General features: G+C 38.4%; 3 protein-coding genes across 9 annotated transcripts; all 3 read right to left on the minus strand.

Annotated features, from left to right (window-relative positions):
• Positions 1-393: 393 nt before the first annotated feature.
• Positions 394-5,669, minus strand: LOC116201885 (probable disease resistance protein At5g66900). 3 transcript variants are annotated; one of them, XM_031533335.1, is made up of 6 exons: positions 5,318-5,669; positions 3,990-4,707; positions 2,664-3,109; positions 2,027-2,385; positions 1,488-1,699; positions 394-1,347 (listed from the first exon to the last, which is right to left on the minus strand). In XM_031533335.1, the coding sequence occupies exons 2-6, from the start codon at positions 4,642-4,644 to the stop codon at positions 539-541; spliced, it is 2,481 nt and encodes an 826-aa protein (XP_031389195.1). In that variant the 5' UTR covers positions 4,645-4,707; positions 5,318-5,669; the 3' UTR covers positions 394-538. The 3 variants fall into 3 exon arrangements, with proteins under 3 accessions (XP_031389195.1, XP_031389196.1, XP_031389194.1); XM_031533336.1 differs by having other exon boundaries at positions 5,288-5,669; XM_031533334.1 differs by having other exon boundaries at positions 5,081-5,669.
• Positions 5,670-8,801: 3,132 nt separating this feature from the next.
• Positions 8,802-14,197, minus strand: LOC116200272 (probable disease resistance protein At5g66900). 5 transcript variants are annotated; one of them, XM_031531109.1, is made up of 8 exons: positions 13,963-14,197; positions 13,811-13,884; positions 13,095-13,442; positions 12,718-13,007; positions 11,289-11,734; positions 10,656-11,014; positions 10,059-10,270; positions 8,802-9,871 (listed from the first exon to the last, which is right to left on the minus strand). In XM_031531109.1, exons 3-8 carry the CDS (start codon positions 13,370-13,372, stop codon positions 9,063-9,065), a joined length of 2,394 nt encoding a protein of 797 aa, XP_031386969.1. In that variant the 5' UTR covers positions 13,373-13,442; positions 13,811-13,884; positions 13,963-14,197; the 3' UTR covers positions 8,802-9,062. The 5 variants fall into 5 exon arrangements, with proteins under 5 accessions (XP_031386969.1, XP_031386968.1, XP_031386967.1 ...); XM_031531108.1 differs by having other exon boundaries at positions 12,718-13,396; positions 14,029-14,197; XM_031531107.1 differs by having other exon boundaries at positions 12,718-13,442; positions 14,029-14,197.
• A 7,663-nt stretch (positions 14,198-21,860) lies between these two features.
• Positions 21,861-24,367, minus strand: LOC116201931 (probable disease resistance protein At5g66900). The gene is made up of 4 exons (XM_031533396.1): positions 23,931-24,367; positions 23,182-23,825; positions 22,652-23,061; positions 21,861-22,391 (listed from the first exon to the last, which is right to left on the minus strand). The coding sequence occupies exons 1-4, from the start codon at positions 23,960-23,962 to the stop codon at positions 22,218-22,220; spliced, it is 1,260 nt and encodes a 419-aa protein (XP_031389256.1). The 5' UTR covers positions 23,963-24,367; the 3' UTR covers positions 21,861-22,217.
• Between the last annotated feature and the right edge of the window lie 464 nt (positions 24,368-24,831).

The following is a 24,831-nucleotide window of genomic DNA, read 5'->3' on the forward strand; positions in this document are numbered from 1 at the left end:
TATATAGAAATGTTCATACACAAAGTCTAATTAATATTTAAAGTCTGCGTATATTCTTTAGAAAACTATCATTGTGGTACATGATATTGTCCACAGCCATCAATTTGGTACAACAAATTGTTGTCATCAATTTCAATTTAGCCTTGAACTTGACGAGATCTTAAGGTCTACAAATAGAAAAATATGAAATTCAATGATAAGATATCAATGAATACATCAAAGTGTGGAGGCCTATAATTTTTCCTTCTGGGTCAAATACTATTGAAAGACCCTTGCAGTTGCCCGCATTAGTAATCCCTAGATCGACCGTGGATGATTTGTCTTTGACTTGTTTGAGATGTGGACTAATAAATCCTACGTAAATGAACTATACATTATCAATCCACCCAAATGGAAGTTGGAAAATGAAACATACCATCCGTAAGACAATTTTTTTTTTTTTTAAAAGAGCAAGCTCTGTTATGGCTTATACAAATTAGGAATGCCCGGAATAGGATTAGATGGAAAACAGATGATCTCGGTCGCATTCTTGAAGTCATTACTTAAGAAGCCAGTCTAAGGTGATGTCATCTTGAACGATTTTCACTTTCACTTGCGGGAGGCGATGCTTGTAAGGTGTCCACAATTGGGCCCTCTGCAAGTCGCAAGTCACGTACTTCAGCTGCTCGAGATTGACCACAGACTCAGGTACCGCAGACAAGCTCGAGCACCCTTTCATATGGACTTCAATCAGCCTGCATAAGCTGGCAATTTCATTCGGCAATTCCTTGATGCTGAAGCAGTCGGATATGTCGAGGAAGGCCAAGTTTTGGAGCCTCCCGATAGATTTGGGCAGCCCCGATAAGTTCATGCAAGATCTGAGCCTCAGCACTTGGAGGTTAACGAGATTCCCGATTTGATCAGGCAGCGAGGACAGATTGTGGCAGCTAATGATGCTGATCTTTCTCAAACTTGTAATGCTGCAGAGACAAGTGGGTAACCTTTCTAACTCACCGCAGTACGCAACATCAATCACAGCAAGATTCGGCATCGCCATCATACCCTGACTCAGATCGCACATGAAAAAGGATGCTTTCTGCAGGTAGCCTAGGGTCATTTCAGAATGATCACACGGAGTTATTTTGATGCGCTCAAGTCTGATTCTCTTGAGATTAGTTAGAGACCCGAGGATGGTCAAATTGCTCAACTCAGCCGGGAAGAACCCATTGTTCGTGATAATAAGAGTCTTGAGACTAACCAATTTCCTGATGAAGGCAGGCAGGGTGTAGTTCTTCATTCGGAAATTAAGAATGAGAACTTCAAGGGCCGGAAGTTCCAGGTGGGGCCAATCTGACAAAAAAGATTCATCTGCAGAAAAGTTTTGATCGATTTGAGAAGACATGTGAGATATATTCAAGTAGTGCATCTGGCATTTTGTTCTCAACAGTTTGTGCCATAACGTGAGTGAAAAGTCACCAGAAATTTGGGTCTTGCAGAAATCGACTGACCTGTGGAGATCGACAAGAGACTGGCATTGAGAGGTTGCTCATCTTGTGCAGTACACCAGTGGGGGAACTTGTTGCTGCGAACATCCAAATTTAACCTTTTCCTTTCATGTATCAGGGCCTGGCTATTCTGATGGATAGCCAGCTCCCTAAGAAGATCGTGCTGCTGAACATAAAGATCATCATAGAATCCATCGCCTTCACCTTCATCGTTTCTGCATAATATTCAATGCTCGTGTCTAACTTGAATATTCAAAGACTATACAAGTTTGCTTATAGACTACGGATCCAAATTTAGCTCAGTAACCCAAAGAGCGGTGAATCAGATTTTATCGTCAGATGATGTTCTCCTACTATTGGAACCTGTTCTGTTTTACAAAAAGTCAAGCATGCTTTTTGTACATGAAAACAGAAAACTGGATAAGTTTTGGGCAAACAAGCCAAGGTTAACAATTCAAATGAACTGGTGATTGCTTGTGAGTTCTCTTGGTCAGACACGATCAAATGAAATACTTGATATAAAAGACAAAGGCCAAACATACTTGGTGGCAACAAGATCAACTAGATTCCTGGCAGCGAGTTCGTGCAGGATTCTCTTAGCATGAACACCTTCTGCATCTAATTTGTGCAATTCAATCCACATATCGATCAGGGCCGTGGCAGGGATTGCATGGTCCTCAGGGAATGAGCCCAAGTCCATGAAGCACTCCTTGTACAGGGGCTTCCCATTTAAGTCGTCCAGACTTCTCTGAAGACAGTCGAAAATAGCTCTGTTTGAATCGACAATGGAACCTTCCGACCACTCAAGCAGTGTGCTTTCCCAGATTTTAGGATGCTTCCCGCAGAGCAACTTGCCCAATACTGTGAGTGCCAGAGGTGATCCTTTACAGTGCTTGACTACCTACATCAGAAAATTGCAGGGAAAAATTAAACTGAATAAAGGAGAAGACAAAATTAGTTGCAATTATAGCCTGTTTTGAACTGAGAAATGTTTCCAATTTTCTGTTTTCATTATTCTGGAAAAGGAAAGCAAGATATGTTTAGATTAGGTTGCATCTTGGATGCGTCTACACACAAATATAATGAACTGGAAAAGGTATTTGCATCTTAGCTACTTTTTATCCTTTATCTCAGAGTATTCATATGATTTACAACATTTATAAGGCAGTAAAAGGGCACCTCGTCTATAAGCTTGTCCCTTGGAACCACTGAGCCGTTAATCTTTTTCATCAACAGGGAACTCCTGAAGGAACTGCCAACTTTGGGTGTTGCAGAGTGAAGGAAAAGTTTTCGGGCATCTTCATCATTTAATGGAGGCAGCTTATGTGGAGGACCAAACCTCGATAACTCAAATCGTGATGTGACCAAAATTTTGTAATCTTTAACTTCCTCAAACCAAAACTTCTCCAATATGGACTCTGATTCAGACCAAACATCATCTAACACGAGCAAGATTGGATCTTTTCCTATATCCACCAGCAACTGTTGAAACTGATCAATCGCATGCTGTTCATTTTCAATTTGAGGTACCACCTTACCCTTATAATGAATCATGTTCTGTACCATCACAGTGAAATTGGGCGACTGTGAAACGGTTAGAAAGAAGATATTGTTACCGAATTTGCCTGGCACAAGAAAATAATGATATGTAACTTAGTCATATACAGGAGTAGAACTGTTAAACCAACAAATGTAATATTCTACAGAATAGAAAGCACACAAATTGCCAAAAAATAAAGGAGAAGAAAGAGCAAAATGCTTTTGTTGAAGAAAGATCTTCCCCGGAAAACTCTTCAATACAATCAGTGTATATTGCAAAGAATTACAGCAGGCCAATATTAATCATAAAACCAAAAAGAAATTTATCAAAAAAGAATCAGAGCATGCCAATGACAATGCAACTGGTGAAAAACCTCAAGGATGGAGACCAAACAAGTTCTAGGAGTTTGAAATGACTAAGACACAGCTGAAATGGGTACACAAAGGCAGCAATTTTCTGAATTTAGCATTTAGTGAAGCCATGCTGGTCCATTCTTGACTCTGTATTTGCAGAAAACATAAATGCCTCGTACATGTAAAGAAAAATAACGTAAGATTTTCAGCTTCACGCACTCAATTGAATCATCATGCATTATTAGCAATCAATTCCATAAATGAAACATATCGGGTATTCAGCGCAACACAGAAGAAGGATTTTGCTTCAGTAAAGCTCAGTCATCAAATATAGCTAGAAAATGAAATCAACTACCAAATATTAAAATCGGGTTGGCAAGTTCTGATATTCACAAACAACTTTGTTTGTTTTAGATAATTCAACTGTTTTGATTTACACGAGCAAGTGGGATGCACAAACACCTACATGTGCTGAAATACAAAGGTTAACGGAAACAGTATGATGCTATCATGTTGTGCTGAAAATGAGACACTAGATCAAACTTCTACCTCATAAGAAGGCAACTATTGTTATATACTTTAAACTGAGTATATAAGGAGATCTAACAGTACCTTTGATCTCCTCATCAAGACAGAGAGTCGTGACCAAGGTTGTCTTACCGCAACCCCCAGGGGCAGACACAACCATTAAGGACACACCTCCATCAAGTAGCTGATTCTTGAGTTGTCGAATTGACACATTCAATCCCACCACCAACTCTGGTGTTTTGGGTACTGCACAACTTCCAAACCCTCCAGCACCTACACTTCTCGTCCCTTTGCCACTCAACACATCTTCTAGCATCAAACCAAGCTTCCTTATGGCTTCACGAATATCATTCACCTTCACCAGTACTTCCTTATTGTCTCGACTGATAACTATGGTATAAAACTGAAAGAACTTCAGGATGTCAACGCCCAAGTCTTCCAACTGACAGGAGTACCGGTACCTCTTATATAAGTTCATCTTGATTCTCAAGGACTTCTCCACAAGGATTTTGCCGTTCTTCAACAGGTCATAGAGACGCTTCATTTCTTCATTGGAACGGTCCAACAGTATGTTTAAGGAATCGATCTCTTTTATGATTGGTTCTGTGTCTTGCAGGGTCGACTCGAGGCTTCTTAAGCGTGACTGGAACAGGGCAGTGGTTTTCACCGCTGCCTTAACAGCTGCAAACAGCTCACCGAATGCTGCCCCAAGAACCGCTCCTGAAACAAGGTCTGCCATTGTCCTTCTTGATCACAGCAAAACCACTGGAAATCTGCTCCCTCAGGTGTTGAAGAACGCAACCTATGCAGAACAGAAGGATGCAAAATTGCCACTGTCAGAGCTCATCAGGAAGCTGATTCAAGAAAATAATGAACACAAGCACACACAACAAAAATGATTGAGAAATTATCGAAGTAACCCAAGAAACATTAATCTCCGCCTCCTACTCAAAATTTATACGTGAAGCAGAAGGAAACAGAGAGAAACTGCATTACATAAGCCATGTCAAGAAGTTACTAAGAAAAGCAAATGCCCTTTGAGCTACAGTTTTAATTAGCCAACTGACACACTTCAGTACTCTACTAGGATCAGGGTAGAACTAAAACAGGTAAAATTCAACCTCCGAGCTTTGAGCTCAAAGCTCAAATCAAGAAATCAACGATTTTTCACGCACCCTTTGAGCTGAAAGCTCAGATTCACAAGTAAGCGGCTCAGCTAACAGCACCAGAACCGCTAACAGAGGAAGAATTTACAGAACCATCGGAATAAAATCGAAAATTTCAAGCGGTTCTTTAGCTTCAATAAGCCATCTCGTCAAGTAAGGATAGCTGCGCAGAGTAATGCCGGCATAGAGAGGAGAAGAGGGAGGAAGAGAGCACACGGGGAGGAGGAGTTCGCCGAAGAAACCCACTTCAGGATATGAAAGTCGCGTCCGATCCTTCGCGTAGACGCGCATGGTGAATAAAAGGGAAATGCCCTCTGATGCAAAACTTGAAGCCGTTGATTGGTGATGGAGCAGCCAAGAAGAAGACAACTTCAGAGGAAGAAATGAATCCGCTGGAGGGAATCTAGACATGCGCAAGCGGTCCTTTGCGTGGACTATGAAGACAGCATTATTATGAAAGTCGGTGTCTGATCCTTTGCGTAGACGTGCACGTGCATGCTCTCCGATAGTGATTCATATCAGGATTTCTCGTAACAATCAAAAAACTTCCTTTTATTGACGATCGATCACACGAATAATTTTTTGGCTCTTGGAATTTCTTCCTTACCCGCGCTTTGACTTCCTTGCAGAGAACAATTCTCCTTTTCTTCTTTTTTTTTTTTTTGGTCGAAAACAAAAAAACACGTTCTCTTTCTTTGTCTATATGCGGAATTTCTAGCAGTAGCTACTTTCCGCGAGTGCGTAAACTTTTGGCGAAAAAATAGTGATTGAGTGTTACTCATCATTAGAATCCTTTTAAGTTGAAATTTGTGGGGCACGTGTATGTTATATAATCAAATAGTTGACTAATACTCACTGAATATTTGCTTACTTTTTACATATGGAGAATAATAACAAGATTTTGCATGAATGTCATACACCTCCAAAAAATTTCCACACTTTGTTCAATAAAAAATGTTGTAAACGAAATATTGTTCTTCTCGTGCAAAATGTTTTCGCACGAGAAAAATAAAATTTTGCACAGAGTTTTTCAATACAAAATTTCTGAACTAAAATACAAAAACTTTCCGAGCAACTGCTTTTTTATTTAGTACAGAAAGAATTCTCTTGTACAAAACAGTATTCTTGTACGAAAAAGATTTCACACAAGAAAAACAATGTTTCATATAGACTTATCATACATGTTGGAAACTTTGTTCTTTAAGTGCAGAGACGTTTTGCACTTATATGATTATGCAAATAATTTTCATGCTTATGCGAAACGTTATTTTGTCTAAGTACGAAAAGTTTTTACACTTGAAGCAGCTGGAATTTCCATGACTGCATAACATAGAAACACCTCGGTCAATCATTTGCATTTTTTCTAATGGTAAATTACCAAAAAAATCTAATTTTGCACATTATATCAATTTTAATACGAACTATTTTTTTATTATGAAAGTTCACCACCTATCGTTTTAATATCAATCTTAGTATGACAGTGAATTTTCCCCCTAAATTTTGACAGATTTGCTAACATATACTCCACGTGGTTTAATAGGTGTGAGCCCCAAAGACCTATTTTAATAAATAAAAAGTTCTGAAAATAATAAACAAAAAGAAGGGGAAAAAAGAAACCCTAGTCGAGTTTCAATGGAAGAAGGAGGAGGAGAAGCCGGCAGTGGATGCTTCAAAATTTGAGAGGAAGAGTGGAGAGAGAGTGGAGGATCTCTAAATCAATATATATATATATATGAAAACAAAATCCAAATAAATTCTCACGCCGTCACATTATCAAAAATAAGAAACGAATTTCTCTTATTTTGCAACGTTATTACTTATGTATTAAGAAAATTTTTGTAATCTTTTATCTAAAAATATTCTCATATATATTGTCCACATATATCTAACAGAAAATATATGCATATTACACAAGGCAAGAATATGTAATAGAATATTTACATTGCCCAATATATAGATTATATACAACACAATATAGCCTATAAAGACATTATAATTTGCATTTTGTCCACATGTATCCAATGAAATATATATACATAATACACATGGCAAGATTATATAGTAAAAAATATGCAGATATACATCGCCCAAATAGAGATTATATGTAACAGAATATAGGCTAATAAAGACATTATAATATGCATATGCATATATATATATAGATGCCGTTTCGTTACACAAACATATATATATATATAGTGTTTATATAATGGTAAATGCATATATATTGCACTCAAATATATATATATATATATTATATAAGTCTCCAACAAAATAAGCAACGATTTCGGTGGGTAAGTTATATTGTTATGTGGCACATACTATATCAACGATGATTTCCATGAAATATCTATTTATATATATATGTAAATAAATAAATAAATATTTTTCAAAAAATATCTCATCACAAATTTAATTTCTTGATTTCTTTAATTTTTATAATTTATATAACATAATTTATTTGAAATAAATGAGAAGATTTTATTACATGTATAGATATTATTTAATAATCTTGGATTTTTTAAAATTAAAATTAAAATTTTATCACATCAATATTAACATCAAAATAAGTTTATATTAGCATATATTTTATGAAAGGAATTTTCTAAACTTTTACTTATTTATTTATATTTTCGAAATTATTTTTAATAATAAATATTTTTTAAAAGATATTTTATCATAAAATCTGATATCTTGATTTCTTCAATTTTTATAATTTATATAACATAATGTAATTGAAATAAATGAGAAGATTTTATTAATGTATTAATAATCTTGAATTTTTAAAATTAAAATTAAAATTTCATCACATGAAAATAAGTATATGTACACATAATATAAATTTATTAATATATGGTCATGTGGGCAACCCTTAGTATATATATGAAAAAAGTATATATAAATTATATATTTGTATAGATATCTATTTTTAAAAAATAGATTATATAATATTTTATTGATATATATGAGTTATATTTTCCTTTAAAAAAACAAATCAAATTTGTTCACAAAAAAGGAAAACAAATCAAATTATATTTTATCTAAATTCTTTATAATAGTTATAAATAAGAATTATCATACACATATGCTTGGGCATATTCAGCTCTCGAACAATACGTTTACAACTAAACGCAAACTCTCAAAAGCTATGTTTATCCCTACATGCAAGTGAGTATATTAAATTTATACTTTGATTTTTTCGTAATTTTTTTATTTTTTATTTTATTTTTTATCTAATTTTTGCTCTCTTTTTTTCTCATATTCTTTCTCAAGATTGGTGATATGAGTTTTGTTTTTGGAACAACTACCCTTATTATTATACACAAGTTCTCATAAAGTAAGTCCGTCTACTACTAAACGTGAATTCTATTTGTTTATATTATTATGTTTGTTTCACTTTTAAATCTAAAAAGAATTTTTCTTTTTAATTTTTAATTATAATTATCTTTTAGATTGATGTACTATCCGTGCAATGCACGAGTTCCATACTATATATATATATATATATATATATATAACAAATTAGAGTGGGTTCCTCGACTTGTGTCCTCGGGGGAAGTGGAAGTGGGACAATCAAGGGAAGTCCATCTTGAGGCCAGACCGTTCAGAGAAACCGTTGAAGGCCCTTTATAGAGGAAGGTTATTCCCCTCTCTGTGGTCCCGAGGCTCTTAGGATGCTCCGGCCTGAAACGACAAAATTTTTCAACAGTTGATCGTATTATCCAGTGGGTACAGCTGATCTATATGAAATCCATAAAAGAGTAGCATAATGGATGGCAATTTAGCTCGTCGCTGTTACATCAATTGGTAAGTAAATAAGCAATCCATTATCCATCCACCCCAACCAAAGTTGGAAACTGAGCACATCATCCGCAATACGAGTAAAAAAAAATAAAAAATAAAAAGAGGTACATTATGGCGTGTAAAAACCAAGAATGCCCATAATAGAATTAGATCGAAAACAGGTGATCTTGCGTCGTCGCTCAAAGCTTCACTTAAGAAGCCAGTCTAAGGTGATGTCATCTTGAACGATTTTCACTGTCACTTTCGGGAGGCGATCCTTGTGGGGTCTCCACAAGTGCGCCCTCTGCACGTCACAAATCACGTACTTCAGCTGCTCGAGATTGACCACAGCCTCAGGTACTGCAGACAAGCCTGAGCACCCCTTCATATGGAGTTCCTTCAGCATGCATAACCCACCAATTTCTTTCGGCAATTCCCCAATGCTGAAGCAATTGGATATGTCGAGGAAGGCCAAGTTTTGGAGCCTCCCAATAGATTCGGGCAGCCCCGATAAGTTCATGCAAGAACTGAGCCTCAGAACTTGGAGGTTAAAGAGATTCCCAATTTGGTCAGGCAGCAAGGAGAGATTGTGGCAGCTAGTGATGCTGATCTTTCTCAAACTAGTAATATTGCAAAGACTAGTTGGTAATCTTTCCAGCTCACTGCAGTATGCAATATCAATCTCTGCAAGATTCGGCATTGCCATCATACCCCGACTCAGATCACACATGAAAAACGATGCCTTTTGTAGGTTGCTTAGGGTTACATCAGAGGGATCGGAAGAAGGTATTTTGATGCACTCCAGTCTGATTCTCTTCAGATTAGGCAGAGACCCGAGGATGGCTAAATTGCTCAGCTCAGCAGGGAAGAACCCATTGTTTGTGATAATAAGAGTCTTGAGTCTAACCAAGTTTTTAATAAAGATAGGCAGGGTGTAGCTCTTCGTTCGGAAATTAAGAACGAGAACTTCAACTGCCAGAAGTTCCAGGTGGGGCCAATCTGACAAAAAAGATTCATCTGCAGACAATTTTTTTATCTATATCAGAAGACATGTGAGATAAATGTAAGTATTTTTTATGATTTTTGTTTTGATGAATAAAGATAAATGTATTTCGTGCATCTGGCATTTTGCTCTCAACAGTTTGCCGCAAAACATGACTGAAAAGTCCACCGGAAATTTTTAGTTGAGCAGACATTGACTTACCTGTGGAAATCGATAAGAGATGAGCATTGAGAGGTTGTTCATCTTGTGCAGTAAACCACCCTGGGAACTTGTTGCCACGAATATCCAAATTCAGTCTTTTCCTCTCATGTATTAGGCCCTGGCTATTTTGATGGATAGCTAGCTCTCTAAGAAGATCGTGCTGCCGAACATAAAGATCATCATAGAATCCATCACCTTCACTTTCATCGTTCCTGCATAATATCCAAATTTCATGTTCTAACTTGAATATTCATAGACTACAGTTTTAATTATTAGCCTACAGACCCATATAAAACTTAGTTCAAAAACCCAAAATGTTTCATTTTTCCGTTACTTTTCATGAAAGTGGAGAACAAGGTACAAAGAGGGGCTAGTCGGAATGATGATCTCCTTCATAAAAACAATTGGAGCTCCTTTCGTTTTATGAAAAATCGAGCGTGCTCTTTGCACATGAAAACAGAAAACAGGATATGTTTTCCATAGACAAGCCAAGCCTGGGTTAACAATTCAAATGAACTGTTGATTGCTTGCGACTTCTCTTGGTCAGACACAAGAGCAAATGAAATTCTTGAAATAAAAGACAAAGGGCGAACATACTTAGTGGCAACAAGATCAACTAGATTCCTGGCAGCGAGTTCATGGAGTATTCTCTTAGCATGAACACCATCTGCGTCTAATTTGTGCAATTCAATCCACATATCAATCAGGGCAGTGGCAGGGATTGCATGGTCCTCAGGGAATGAGCCCAAGTCCATGAAGCACTCCTTGTACACGGGCATCCCATCCAAGTCATCCAGACTTCTCTGAAGACAGTCGAAAATAGCTCTGTTTGTATCGATAAAGGAACCTTCAGACCACTCAAGCAGTGTACTTTCCCAGATTTTAGGATGCTTCCCGCAGAGCGACTTACCCACTACTGTGAGTGCCAGAGGTGATCCCTTACAGCGCTTGACTATCTGCAACAGAAATTTGGGGTGAAAAATTAAATTAATTAAAGGAGAAGACAAAATCAGTTGCAATTATGGCCCCATTAAGAATGGAGAAGTGTTTCCAATTTTTTGTTTTCATTTTTGTGGAAAAGGAAAGCAAGATATGTTTTGATTAGGTTGCATCTTAGATAAATCTACATGCAGAAATAATGAACTGGAAAAATTTTTGCCTATCCAAATAGCTACTTAATATACTTTATCCCACAGTATTCATATGATTTAAAACATTTATAAAGGGCACCTCATCTATAAGCTCGTCCCTGGGAACCACTGAGCCATCAGTCATTTTCATCAATGAGGGACTTCTGAAGGAACTGCCAACTTTGGGTGTTGCAGAGTGAAGGAAAAGTTTTCGGGCATCTTCATCATTTAATGGATTCAACTTATGTGGAGGACCAAACGCTGATAAGTCAAATCTTGACGTGACCAAGATTTTGTAATCTGTAACTTCCTCAAACCAAAACTTCTCCAATATGGACTCTGATTCAGACCAAACATCATCTAACACGAGCAAGATTGGATCTTTTCCTATTTCCACCAGCAACTGTTGCAACTGATCAATCGCATGCTGTTCAGTTTCAATTTGAGGTACATCCTTACCCTTGTGATGAATCATGTTCTGCACCATCACGGTGAAATTGGGTGACTGTGAAACGGTTACAAAGAAGATATTATTTTTGAAATTGCCTGTCACAGAAAATAACGATACGTAACTTAGTCATATACAGGATTATAGCTGTTGAACAAATAAATGTAATATTCTACAGAATTGGCAGCACAAAATTTGCCAAAAATTAAAGGAGAGGAAGAGCAAAATGCTTTTGTTGAAGAGAGATCTTCCCCCAAAAATTTCTTCATTAGCATCAGTATATATTGGAACGAATTACAGCATGTCAATAATTATCCAAAAAAATATATCAAAAAAGAACTACAGCATGCCGATGACAATGCAACTGGTGAAAAACCTCAAGTATTGAGACCAAACAAATTGCAGGAGTTTGAACTGACTGTTACACAGCTGAAAATTGCAAATGAAATGGGCATATAACGGCAGCAATTTTTGAATTTAGAATTTAGTGAAGCCATACTGGTGCATTCTTAACTCTGTAATTGCACAATATATATATGCCTCTTAGCATGTAAAGAAAAATAACTTTTCTGCAGCTTCACGCACTCAATTGAACCGTCATCAATTATTAGCAATCAATTCCACAAATGAAACATATCAGGTATTCAGTGCAACACAGAAGGAGGATTTCGCTGCAGTAAAGCGCAGTTATAAAATATTGCTAGAAACGGAGTCAACTACCAAATATTAACATAGGAATGGCAAGTTCTGATATTCATAAACAGCTTTATTAGTTTTAACGATAATTCAACTTTTTTAATTTACGCAAGCCAGTGGTATGCGCATAGACCTACATGTGTTGAATCCAGGCTGTTTCCTTGACATATTTCATCACGAGTGAGATGATTTCATATATATGTAACCAAATTCGACTGAAAAAATGAAACTACAATAGTATAGCACTGAAATACAAAGATTTACAGAAATAATATGATGCTATCGTGTGTACCGAAAATGAGACACTAGATCAAAGTTCGACCTCGCAAGAAGGCAACTATTGTTATTTACATTAAATTGAGTATACAATGAGATCAAAAAGTACCTTTGATCTCCTCATCGTGACAGAGAGTCTCGACTAAGGTGGTCTTACCGCACCCCCCTGGAGCAGACACAACCATTAAGGACACACCTCTGTCAAGCAGCTGCTTCTTGAGTTGTCGAATTGACACATTCAATCCCACCACAAACTCTGGGGCTTTGGGCACCACACAACTTCCAAACCCTCCAGCGCCGACACTTCTCATCCCTTTGTTATTCAACACATCTTCTAGCATCAAACTCAGCTTCCTTATGGCCAGACGACTATCCTTCACCTCAACCAATACTTCCTTACTGTCACGACCGATAACCATGATATAAATCTGAAAGAACTTTAGGATATCATCATCCAAGTCTGCCAACTTAAGGGAGTAGCGGTACCTCTTATATAAGTTCACATTGACTCTCAAGGACTTCTCCACTAGGATTTTACCGTGTTTCAACAGGTCATGCAGATGCTTCATTTCTTCTTTGGGACTGTCCAGGAGTTTGTTCAAGGAATCGATCTCTTTTATGACTGGTTTTATGTATTGCAGGGTCGACTCAAGGCTTCTTAAGCGGGACTGGAACAGGATAGTGGTTTTCACCGCTGCCTTAACAACTACAAACAGCTCAGCAAATACTGCCCCGACAACTGCTCCTGAAACAAGGTCTCCCATTGTCACAGCAAAATCACTGGAAACCTGCTTCCACGATCAAAAAGTTTCAAGCTTTTAGAGAACGCAGCCTCTGCGGAACAGAAAGAATCAAAAGTGCCACTGTCAGAGCTTAGGTGGAAGCTGATTCAAGAAAATAATGAACACACACACACACAACCCAAAAAAGAATGAGGATTTAACAAAGTAACCCAAGAAGTTGATAACAGCAAATGCCCTTTGAGCTACAGCTTCATCTAGCCAGCTTACACACTTCAGTACTCTACCAGGTTCAGGGTAGAACTAAAACAGGCAAATTCGAGCTCTCAGTTCTGAACTGTAAGCTCAAATCAAGGAATCAATTTATTATGCGCCCTTTGAGCTGAAAGCTTAATACAGATTTATCCAGAAAAGATAGCTTAAAGACAGAACCACTAACAGAGAGAATTTTACAGAACCCACCACAGGGAATCGGAAAATTTTAACCGGTTCTTTAGCTTCAAGAGGTCGTCTTGTCTGGTAAGGATGCCTGGGAACTGGAAGAAAGAGGAAGGAACAGGATTAACACAAAGAGGAGCTTATGGAAGAATCCCACTTCAAGAAATCAGCTGTACCAAATAATTCGATGATGCAAAACTTCAAGCTGTTGATTAATGATGATGATGAGCCAAGACGAGTACTTTGGAAGAATTAGTCCATAGAAAGAGGAAGAGGAAAGGTGCCCGGACCGCGTCGCCGTGTGAGCGGATTGAATCCGCAGCTTCCGAAACTTCCGACTTAGCTCGCATTGACTTGACGCCATTGTCGCCGGTCTTTGTTTTTTTCTTTTTTCTTTTTAAATCTTTGAAAAGTTGTCCTAGAAGAACGATCCAATAGGAGAGATTCTGTCGGAAAATTGATCGCGGGACAAATGCTTCTCTTTCGGGACTGTCTTTTATAATAATAATCGGTGTGAATTTTAATATTCAAAAGTCCAGTTGAGTCCGACAAATTCAATCGAATTGATCTATTAAGAGGTAAAGTTGTAAATTTTCTACATTATCAAACTTAAGGCTTTATTTAAGCGGAATAAGTCACCGAATCGATTGAACCAACCCAAAGACATAACATCAAGGGAGATCGAGACTTAATTTGATTTAGTTAAATACATTAAATTCTTAAATTTAATATTTAATACTTATTTGATTTAGGTTGATTGCTTAATCCACAAATTATTAATTCAATACAAATAAAAAAAACTCTTAATGATTTTTTTGGGTAATCACTTCTGTTTGTTTCACTGTAATTGAATTAATTATGAACGGAATGAGTATGTAATATGAATTAATAAGTTTACATATGAACTTATTTGTTTGATTGGATGTAATAGAAAAAATAGGAATTATAATTTTTAAATTTGATGAGAGAGAGGTTTAAGACATTACCCTTCTTACAGAAAGAAGGAATGCCCCATCGGCAAATATTAAAAATTTACTTATTCAAAAACAAATATTAAAATAATATTTATTAAAAAGAAAAAAATTAAATTAAAAAACTCTTTTGTAAAAAATTAAAAAATACAAAAAGGAAGAAGATGAACAATTCAGCGAACCAATGGCCCCCGACCCACACAAGGCTCGAGATCCTCATGGCTAGGCTTGCAAGGCTCAGGAACCCAGCCATGGGGGTCGCGAGCCTTGGGGTTGAGCCTCACGCAATCCCAACCATGGGGGTCCCGAGTCTTAGGTGGCTCAGAGGCAACTATATCGCCTTAAGGCATGAACTCACAGATCTTGCCCAGGCTAGATCTATGTCGGCGAGGCCGAATCTAGTTTTGATGTGGCCTGATCGAGCTTGTCAGCTCATGAGAGATAGGTTGTGTCACCGGAAGAGGATGCTCAACGGAGAGGTGGCGGTGGCAACAACGGCAAGGCGGTAGCGGCAGTGACGGAGGGATGACAGATAAGGTGAATGTTAAGGGTCTGATTTCAAAAAATACGATGTAATAGTAATTACATAGGGAAGAGGGAAGAATGACATTGACATATCTATCTATTCTGAATTTCAATTACGGACATAAACAAACAAGATAATCGATATTACGTATGTAATAGATATGTTCCTATTACATTGAAAAAAACACAATAATATTTTTTCGGTATATACTTTAGTATCCAGAAGTCTATCAGGCTCGTACTAATCCAGTTCGAGTTTGGTCGGCCCATTATGGGGTAAAGCTCTCACAATATAAATTTTATCTATTCATAAGACTCAAACCTAAAACGTCGCTTAATGGGAACAATTTTGCAATCGCTTGAACTAACCTATATTGGTAACATAATGATTTTTTAGATTACAAAGTAGTGGTCTAATACAAATAAATAGAAAAAAATAAGGCTCCGTGTCAGTTATGTCTCAAGGCTGCAATTTCTATTTTTGATATTTTGTTTTAATGTTCAGTTGCTTTAGTTGAATCAGTCATAGCACTAGGCCATGTATTTAGGAAGCAGTTAAGTTGTTGCTAAGTTAGTGGGAAAAGAAAGCTGAGCTTGTTCAGCTCATTTGTTTTTATATAATGCAGTTAATCAATGAAAGCACATCCTATTCTTCTTCCTCAAAAATAGAACTGTTTTTTTTCTCTGCGTTCTCTCTACTCTGCTTCTTCTTTTTCAGCTGTTTTCAGTAAAAGAGAACAACAGTGGTATCAGAGCTTTACTTCTTGAGGGACCTGTGAGTGAGTGAAACGAGAGACCCAAAAACACCGAGTGAACCCGAGGGATACACGTGAGAATTTGAGTGAGATGGAATCAGGATCAAGCACCATGTCTGCTCTTGCTCCTCCTGTGTTTGATGGAGAAAATTACCATGCTTGGGCTGTTCGAATGCAAGCCTACATGGAGGGGTGTGACTTTTGGGAAGCAGTCGAGCAAGACTACGAAGTGGCTCCACTTCCCAATAACCCAACCATCAATCCGATTAAGATTCACAAAGAGAGAGTTACCAGGAAGGCAAAGGCAAAAGCTTGCTTGTATGCTGCTGTTTCACCAGCTATTTTCACAAGGATCATGGTTCTTGGTTCAGCTAAGGAGATCTGGGACTTTCTAGAGGTTGAATACAGGGGAAATGAGAGGATCAAGGGTATGAAGGTGCTGAATTTAATCAGGGAGTTTGAGAGAATGCAGATGAAGGAGTCTGAGTCCATCAAAGGGTACTCAAACAAGCTTATCGAGATAGCAAATCAGGTAAGGATCCTTGGCACTGATTTATCTGACAGTAGATTAGTGCAAAAGATTCTTGTCTCTGTGCCTGAAAGATATGAGGCAACTATTGCTTCTCTCGAGAACTCTAAAGATCTCTCCCAACTGAAAGTAATGGAGCTGATAAGTGCACTTGAAGCACAAGAGCAGAGGAGGCTAATGAGGCAAGAAGGGAGCTGTGAGGGAGCCTTGAAGGCCAAATGGCAGCAGAATGAGTGGGGAAAGGATAAGAAAGGAAAGGGAAAGAAGAATGGAGGCAGTAGTGGTTCAGAAGCTGCTGCAAAGGACAGTGGTGCAGGGAATACGAGCAAGATCTCTGCTTGTAAGCACTGTGGGAAACATAATCATCCACACTTCAAGTGTTGGAGAAGACCAGATGTGAAGTGCAGGAAGTGTAATTTAATGGGACACATAGAAAGGTTCTGCAGAGAAGGAAAGCAACAACAACAAAGTGGAGCTCATGCTGCAGCTCAACAAGAAGAAGATCAGTTGTTTGTAGCTTCATGTTTCTCATCAGCAACCTTATCAGACAGTTTGTTGGTCGACAGTGGCTGTACTAATCATATGACTAATGATGAAGGGCTCTTTAGGGATCTTGACAAATCATTAAAGTCCAAAGTGAGGATTGGGAATGGAGAATTTCTGGAAGTAAGAGGCAAAGGGACAATAGCTATAGAGAATTGTGCAGGAGTTAAGCTGATATCAGAGGTGCTATTTGTGCCTCACATTGATCAAAACTTGCTGAGTGTAGGGCAGCTGCTAGAAAAGGGATTCAAGGTGTTTTTTGAAGAGGGCAAATGCTTGATTCTCGACTCAAAAGGTCAAGAATTGTTCAAAATAAAGATGAAAAAGAAGAGCTTCTCGCTGAATCCATTAGAAGAAGAGCAAGTGGCATTCAAGTGTCAGGTTAGTGAGATTGATTTATGGCATAAGAGAATGGGGCATTTCCACGACAAAGGACTGCAATACATGCAGAAGAATGACATGGCAATGGGATTACCAAGACAGGAGGAGCCGAGATCAACATGCACAGCTTGCTTAACAGGCAAGCAGACCAGGTTACCTTTCAGAAACTCAACCTGGAGGGCAACTAAAAAGTTGCAGCTCATTCACACTGATTTGTGTGGACCTCAATCAGCTCCCTCATTAAATGGTAGCAGGTATTTCATCATTTTCATTGATGCTTTCACTAGAATGTGTTGGATTTATTTCTTGAAGCAAAAGACTGAAGTTGCTGAAGTGTTTTTCAAGTTTAAGACTTGGGTGGAGAATCAAAGTAGCTGTAAGATCCAGGTCATTAGATCTGATAATGGGACTGAATACACCTCTCAAATGTTCAATAATTTCTGTGAGGAAGCTGGGATAGAGCATTAGCTCACTGCTCCATATTCACCGCAGCAAAATGGAGTAAGTGAGAGGAAAAATAGAACCATTATGGAGATGACGAGGTGTATGCTACATGAGAAGTCTCTACCAAAGGAGTTCTGGGCTGAAGCAGCAAATACTGCTGTGTTCTTGCTAAATAGACTGCCTACGAGAGTATTGGAGAAAAAGACACCATTTGAAGCTTGGTTTGATAGGAAGCCAAATCTGAAGAATTTGAAAGTATTTGGCTGCCTATGTTTTTCTCATGTTCCACAGGTAAAGAGGAACAAGCTGGAAGAGAAGAGTGAGCAGGGAATCTTTGTAGGCTACAGCTTGATATCTAAGGCCTATAGAGTATATCATCCACATACGAAGAAGGTTGTTATCAGCAGGGATGTTCAATTTTTAGAAGATGAGAAGTGGGACTGGACAGAAAAGGAGGGGACCAGAGAAGAACAGGTTCTACTTGACCCTACTGAGCTGGTGGATGATGTTCCAATTAGAGGTACGAGATCTTTGACTAATATATACCAGAGGTGCAATGTGGCTGTTCTAGAACCTGCAGGATTTGAGGAAGCTAAGAATGATGAAAAATGGATAGAAGCCATGAAAGAAGAATTGGCCGTGATTGAGAAGAATCAGACTTGGGAGCTGGTTGAGAAGCCTACTAATAGAAGAGTAATTGGAGTCAAGTGGGTCTTTAGGACAAATCTCAATCCTGATGGCTCGATAAATAAGCACAAAGCTAGATTGGTGGTGAAGGGATATGCTCAGGTATGGGGAATTGATTTTTCAGAAACATTTGCACCTGTCGCTAGATTAGATACAATTAGAATGCTGCTAGCCATTTCAGCCCAGCAGAATTGGAAGGTATTTCAACTAGATGTAAAATCAGCATTTTTGAATGGAGTGTTGGAAGAAGAAATTTATGTTGAACAACCAGAAGGCTTCATTATTCCAGACCAAGAAGATAAGGTTTATCTGTTGAAGAAGGCTCTTTATGGACTGAAGCAAGCCCCTAGAGCATGGTACAGTAAGATAGATGATTATCTACTGACCTTAGGCTTCATCAAGAGTCTAAGTGAAGCCACCCTCTATGTGAAGAAATCTGAAACTGAACTGGTTATAGTCTCTCTTTATGTTGATGATATGTTGGTGACGGGAAGTAATGCTGCTCTAATTGAAGCATTCAAGAGAGACATGATGGATCAGTTTGAAATGACTGATCTTGGTGAGATGCATTATTTTCTGGGCATGGAGATCAAGCAGGGACAGAATGAGGTGTTCTTATGCCAGAAGAAATATGTAAAGGAGGTTCTAAAGAGGTTCAATATGGAGGAATGCAAGAGTGTGAGCATTCCAATGAACCAGAAGGAGAAACTTCAGAAGATGGATGGAGGAAACCCTGCAGATGGGAAGCAGTACAGGAGCTTAGTTGGATGTTTGATGTATATCACCTCTTCTAGACCATACATAATGTACTCAGTAAGTGTTTTATCCAGGTTTCTTAATTGTGCCAGTGAAACTCATATGATTGCTGCAAAAAGAGTATTGAGATACCTGAAGGGAACACTTGCATTTGGGATCAAGTTCAGCAGAGTTGAGAAGTTTGAGCTGTTCGGTTATTCTGATAGTGATTGGGGTGGCTCATTAGATGACATGAAGAGCACATCTGGTTACTGCTTTATGTTTGGGTCAGCATGTTTCTCTTGGTGCTCAAGGAAGCAAGAATTGGTTGCCCAATCGACTGCTGAAGCTGAGTTCATTGCAGCTACATCAGCAGTGAATCAAGCAGTGTGGCTAAGGAAACTGATGGAAGATTTGCATTTAAAGCAAGAGGGAAGCACAGGAGTGTTTGTAGACAATCAAGCTGCCTTAGCCATCTCATTGAACCCAGTGTTTCATGGAAGAACCAAACATTTCAAGATCAAGTATTATGTTCTTAGAGAAATGCAGCAGACAGGTGAAGTAAAGCTGCTGTACTGCAGCTCAGAAGACCAAATTGCAGATATATTTACTAAGTCCCTTAGTGCTGGTCGTTTTAAAACATTAAGGAACAAGTTGGGTGTTTGCAGCTCTTGATCCAGGAGGAGTTTGTCAGTTATGTCTCAAGGCTGCAATTTCTATTTTTGATATTTTGTTTTAATGTTCAGTTGCTTTAGTTGAATCAGTCATAGCACTAGGCCATGTATTTAGGAAGCAGTTAAGTTGTTGCTAAGTTAGTGGGAAAAGATAGCTGAGGTTGTTCAGCTCATTTGTTTTTATATAATGCAGTTAATCAATGAAAGCACATCCTATTCTTCTTCCTCAAAAATAGAACTGTTTTTTTTCTCTGCGTTCTCTCTACTCTGCTTCTTCTTTTTCAGCTGTTTTTCAGTAAAAGAGAACAACACTCCGTTTGTCAGGGGAAAGTATTTTACAAAAAATTGAATTACTCATTTTCCAATATTTGGTCAACAGATCAGTATTTTCGGTCAACCTACAAATCACAGACAAAGGTGGGGAAAACAAATTCATATAAAAAATTTTGGAATTCAAAATACAATATAGTCCCATTAAAGAGAATTCTGATTTTCTTTTTTCTTTTTTGCTAATCCACTCGGTCAACAACCTTTTTTTTCTAGTTTGCAGCAGTACATCCAAAATTTTTCGGGTTGCAAAATGAGCCTATTTAGGTACAGACAGTTGGAAGAAGATGATAGACAAGGATGGGCGACTGAGGAGAGGGGAATGGTGATGGCTGAGGTTTCGGTTTCGGCCACCACTGCCCCTTCGGTCTCTTCCTTTTATTTATATATATACTTTTTAATTTATTTATTTTTATTTTTTTTGACACAATTGAAACGTAAAAAAAAAATTGAAACGTCAAAAAAAAATAATCAAGGGACAGAGGCGGCCGGGATTGGGAGCTTACTTTTTTGCACTCTGACCCGATTGGGAGCTTCCTTGGTTCCATAACTACAATTTCATGAGTATCAACAGAGGGAAAGCAAATAGAAGTTAATATGGAAGCAACTTGTAGTAGGGTCAAATCGATATCCACACGAGATTAGTTTCATGTTCTTAGATAGTAGGCCGAGAATATCGTGATTGCACTTAAAAGAAGAAAAAAACTGTACAAAGGTTCGGTGTTTATTCTCTTTAAGTAAGATATCGGATTCGAATCTAATAAATAGAAAAAATTCTTAATTATGAGAGTTCTACCCCTTAATAGACCTACTTGACTTAAACAGGATTAGTCATGACTTGTTGGGTTTTCGGATATCAGATAAATACTAAAAAAAAAAAAGAAGTTGAAATAAAGAGGATGGTTATCAGGCTATGTCTAGGAAGAGAATAAAGTTTAATGCAGTAGATAACAATAAAAGGCTATGATTATTTTGAGCTGCATCTTTCTTTTCCGTTTAAAGATTGTGTTACGTGCTTACTGTCGCGTGAGGGTGTCTAATTTCTTTGGCTGCAAATGTCAAATTCGGAAGTATCTATTACTCAGTGATCATCACGAGTTCACGACCCGCCTCATCATGCATCGAACAGGCAGGACTGCACAGATGCATCTGATCGGTTTATGAGAATGGTCATCCCACCACTTGCATTGTGCCATCTCATTGTGGTATAAACGCCACTTGCGATCGATAAGATCGACTCCATCTTGGTGAGCCTCTGATTTTTCTTTGTTCCAAGTATTGTTCAATCTTAAAACTCTACCAAGACTGGGTCTAAGATACAATTCTTCACCAACTGACATATGAAATGTAGAATCTGAATGGGTATGTATGCAGGAAGACTTCTTATGTATTCAACGGAAGGGATTTGGAAGAAGAGCAGTCAATAGGAGAATACTATTCTTCCGCACATACCTCTGCAAACCAAGGAATTTGTTCGTTTGATGTGAAAAGAATGGTGCGATCTTGATTCGAGTAAAAAGATTTCCAATTTGAATGAATTGATTTGGAGGAATAACAATCTCCCTCCAATTCCCTCCGTATTGTTATGTACATTGAACGCTTTTCACTAAAACAAAGTATAAATGATAAATATGACTACATGAAATGTCCACTTAATCAATTATCATCGACTCTAAAAGCAGCTTCCATCTAGCCATGAATCACATATCTGTTCTTTCCTGAAAGATGAGAGATTGTGGAAAGACAGGCCCAGTCATCTTTTTAGGCGCGGCTCGTCTACTTCAGCCAGTTTGTCCATTTGGCTAAGGAATACTTGAATGCAGGAAAAGATGGATACTGAAGGCCCCGATAAAAATCAAGTCATCCAAGTTTACTTCTTCCAAGGTGGTCGAGAATATTGCTGCCTGAATCCATAAGTGAGGGATCTTCAGACAATTCAAGCAGTACGCTTCTCCATATCGAGGGATGCTTCCCACAGAGAGACTTCCCGACTTCTGTAAGTGCCAGAGGTGATCCATCACAGAGTTCTACCATCTGCGACAAATCAAGTAAAATGGTTGTCAGTATTGGTTATCACTGTGGCTTAATATGAATTCGGGTCAGTTTGGTTCTGGATGATAGGGAGAAGTTGTATATAAATCTCTTGCTGAGTAATGATAACAATCATAATTCTTTTGTGTATATCATAGAAAAGCATCTGAAGCACATGTATGTACGTTGGGAAAACTTCGGGCATTTGCAAGTCGATGGATGGGCAGCACATAGTACAGATTGGAAGGAAACAAAGAAAATACCTTCTCGGTAAGATCTTCGTTCGGAGCCTGAGGGCTCCCGAATTGAGGGACTGCTGAGTGAAGAAAAAGTTTTTGGGCATCTTCATGATTCAATCGGCTCAACTGATGTGCAGGTCCGAAACTCGGGAACTCAAATCTTGATGTCACCAAAATCTTGTAATCAGGGAGTTTGTTGAACACAAACTTCTCAAGGAGGGACTTTGAATGAGATGGGACGTCGTCTAATATCAGCAATACAGGACCGTCTCCCATTTGTGTGAGCAGTAGTTGCAACTGATAGACAGCATCAGCTTCAGTTTCGATATCAGGTACCTCCACACCCTTATGATGGGATTGGATCATTTTATGAACCATTACCATGAAATCGGGTGATTTTGACGCGTTGATGAAGAAGATGTTCTTGAATTTGCCTGTCCACATAAACAGATAAGGAGTTCTGATTCCAATAAGAAAATGACTCAACTTGTATCTGTCGAGCGAAATAAAGCGCATAGTCTGGTATGACAGAAACTGGCAAAATATTGTGATACCTTCAATGTCTGCATCATGACCCAGCTTCTTGACCAAGGTGGTCTTTCCGAATCCTTTGGGAGCGGAAAGGACGAGCCTCGATACACCTCCCTTAAGCAGCTGTCCTTTAAGCTGACGAAATGAGTCGTCTAATCCGACCATGAAATTAGGTTCTTTAGGAACTTCGCAGCTCTCAAACCCTTCACTTCTCTTAACATTGCCCCGAACCTCTTCTTCCATAAAATCGTTCAGCTTCCTCACCTCCAGACCGAGATCTTTCACCTCCAGCAGTAATTCCTTGCTATCCAGACAAATTCGTAGAGGCACATAAACCCGAACGAGCCTTAAAATGTCATCCTCCAGTTTCCGCAACTTCTTGGCATAATGGTGCTTGTTCCAGCAGATCCGGTGGCTCCTCATCAAGCATTTGCCAACGAGGGCCTCGCCTTTCCTCATCAGCTCTACGAGCTCCCTGGTCTTTTCCTTTGGAAGGCTCAACGAGCCTCTGTCCTTGACCATAGGCTCCAGGTTCCGCAGGGTCGATTCGAGGCCTCGGAAGATAGAGCATATGGAATCGGTTTTCGACGCTTCCAGGACAGCAGCAAAGAGCAAGTGAAAAGCATCCAGCAAACTAAGATCACTGGTCACCAACGTATTCGACTGCCTGATCAAAACACAACAAGAACTTCGAACTAAGCCACCATTCTACGAATTAAAGACACCAAACAGAATGTAAAGAAAAAAAGAAGGGGCTGACGTCGAAACGCACCTGTAATACTCTGGAAATGGCATCATCACCATCCTGTCTGTATGTGTTTGCGCTTCAGTGTGTCTATCTTTCTATCAATCCCTATTTATCCATAATATGTAAATCGCAAAGTCAAAGAATGATTTGAGACCGGAGAGTGGTTGCCCATTCTACGCTTCTTATCCTATGCTCCACCTCAGACTCGCGACTTTGTATCGGCTTCTTGAATTGAATGAATGGGGCGATTGCCCCTTTGGACCGGCAGTGCCGAGGTGCCCTTCAAACACTCCAAATGGCGAAGAACGGAGACAGACCCACTCACAGAGAACAACAGATGGAACAGAGAAGTCTGCTAAAACTTGATTCGAGAAATCAACTATAAGGCCGAGGATATGGCGCCGCGTAGCGAGTGGCAGGAGCAGGAAAGAGTCTCTGCAGCTGAATCTTCTGAGTTCCCTCCCAGTTTACGTGTGTTATGTTTCATCTGTTTTTTCTAATCGTTTATTTATTTTGAAGTACGATGTTGGACACGACTTTTGTCTTTTGCTGACCCACACGGACAAGACTTGGAATATAATAATTTAAAATTAACTGCTATGCGGTTTGAGGATTTCCTGGATACATCTCATGCAATTTAAAAATTCTATAGTGCAATTAACAAAAGTAGTTGTACAATATAATTAGACATTTTATTAAAAATTCAAGTAAAATTTAATTAAATTTATGCAATTTTCTGAGTAAAATTTATTAAGAATCTAAGTAATTTATTACTCTGACTAATTCTTTTAATATGTATAACTTTAAGCTTTTGATATTTTTTAATCATTTTGAAGTCCAATGGAAATTTTAATGAAAGCTGAGCTCGCATGGTAATTTATGGTAGGCCTCTTCGTGTCCAGTGTTATGGATTTTGAATTATCCT

Source organism: Punica granatum, chromosome 3 (genome assembly GCF_007655135.1).
Source record: "Punica granatum isolate Tunisia-2019 chromosome 3, ASM765513v2, whole genome shotgun sequence".
NCBI classification, from domain to species: Eukaryota; Viridiplantae; Streptophyta; class Magnoliopsida; order Myrtales; family Lythraceae; genus Punica; species Punica granatum.

What these genes read in the sequence shown, in the direction of transcription:
- LOC116201885 (XM_031533335.1), bottom strand. Translation starts at nt 4,644, where the DNA reads ATGGCAGACCTTGTTTCAGGAGCGGTTCTTGGGGCAGCATTCGGTGAG. An exon ending in TCTTGATGAGGAGATCAAAG is followed by an intron (nt 3,110 to 3,989) that starts GTACTGTTAGAT and finishes TTCTTGTGCCAG; the next exon opens with GCAAATTCGGTAACAATATC. An exon ending in TCTCTTGTCGATCTCCACAG is followed by an intron (nt 1,348 to 1,487) that starts GTCAGTCGATTT and finishes ACTTTTCTGCAG; the next exon opens with ATGAATCTTTTTTGTCAGAT.
- LOC116201931 (XM_031533396.1), bottom strand. Translation starts at nt 23,962, where the DNA reads ATGGTGATGATGCCATTTCCAGAGTATTACAG. An exon ending in TCATGATGCAGACATTGAAG is followed by an intron (nt 23,062 to 23,181) that starts GTATCACAATAT and finishes TTATGTGGACAG; the next exon opens with GCAAATTCAAGAACATCTTC. An exon ending in ACGAAGATCTTACCGAGAAG is followed by an intron (nt 22,392 to 22,651) that starts GTATTTTCTTTG and finishes GATTTGTCGCAG; the next exon opens with ATGGTAGAACTCTGTGATGG.
- LOC116200272 (XM_031531108.1), bottom strand. Translation starts at nt 13,372, where the DNA reads ATGGGAGACCTTGTTTCAGGAGCAGTTGTCGGGGCAGTATTTGCTGAG. An exon ending in TCACGATGAGGAGATCAAAG is followed by an intron (nt 11,735 to 12,717) that starts GTACTTTTTGAT and finishes TTTCTGTGACAG; the next exon opens with GCAATTTCAAAAATAATATC. An exon ending in GTTGATCTTGTTGCCACTAA is followed by an intron (nt 10,271 to 10,655) that starts GTATGTTCGCCC and finishes GATATTATGCAG; the next exon opens with GAACGATGAAAGTGAAGGTG.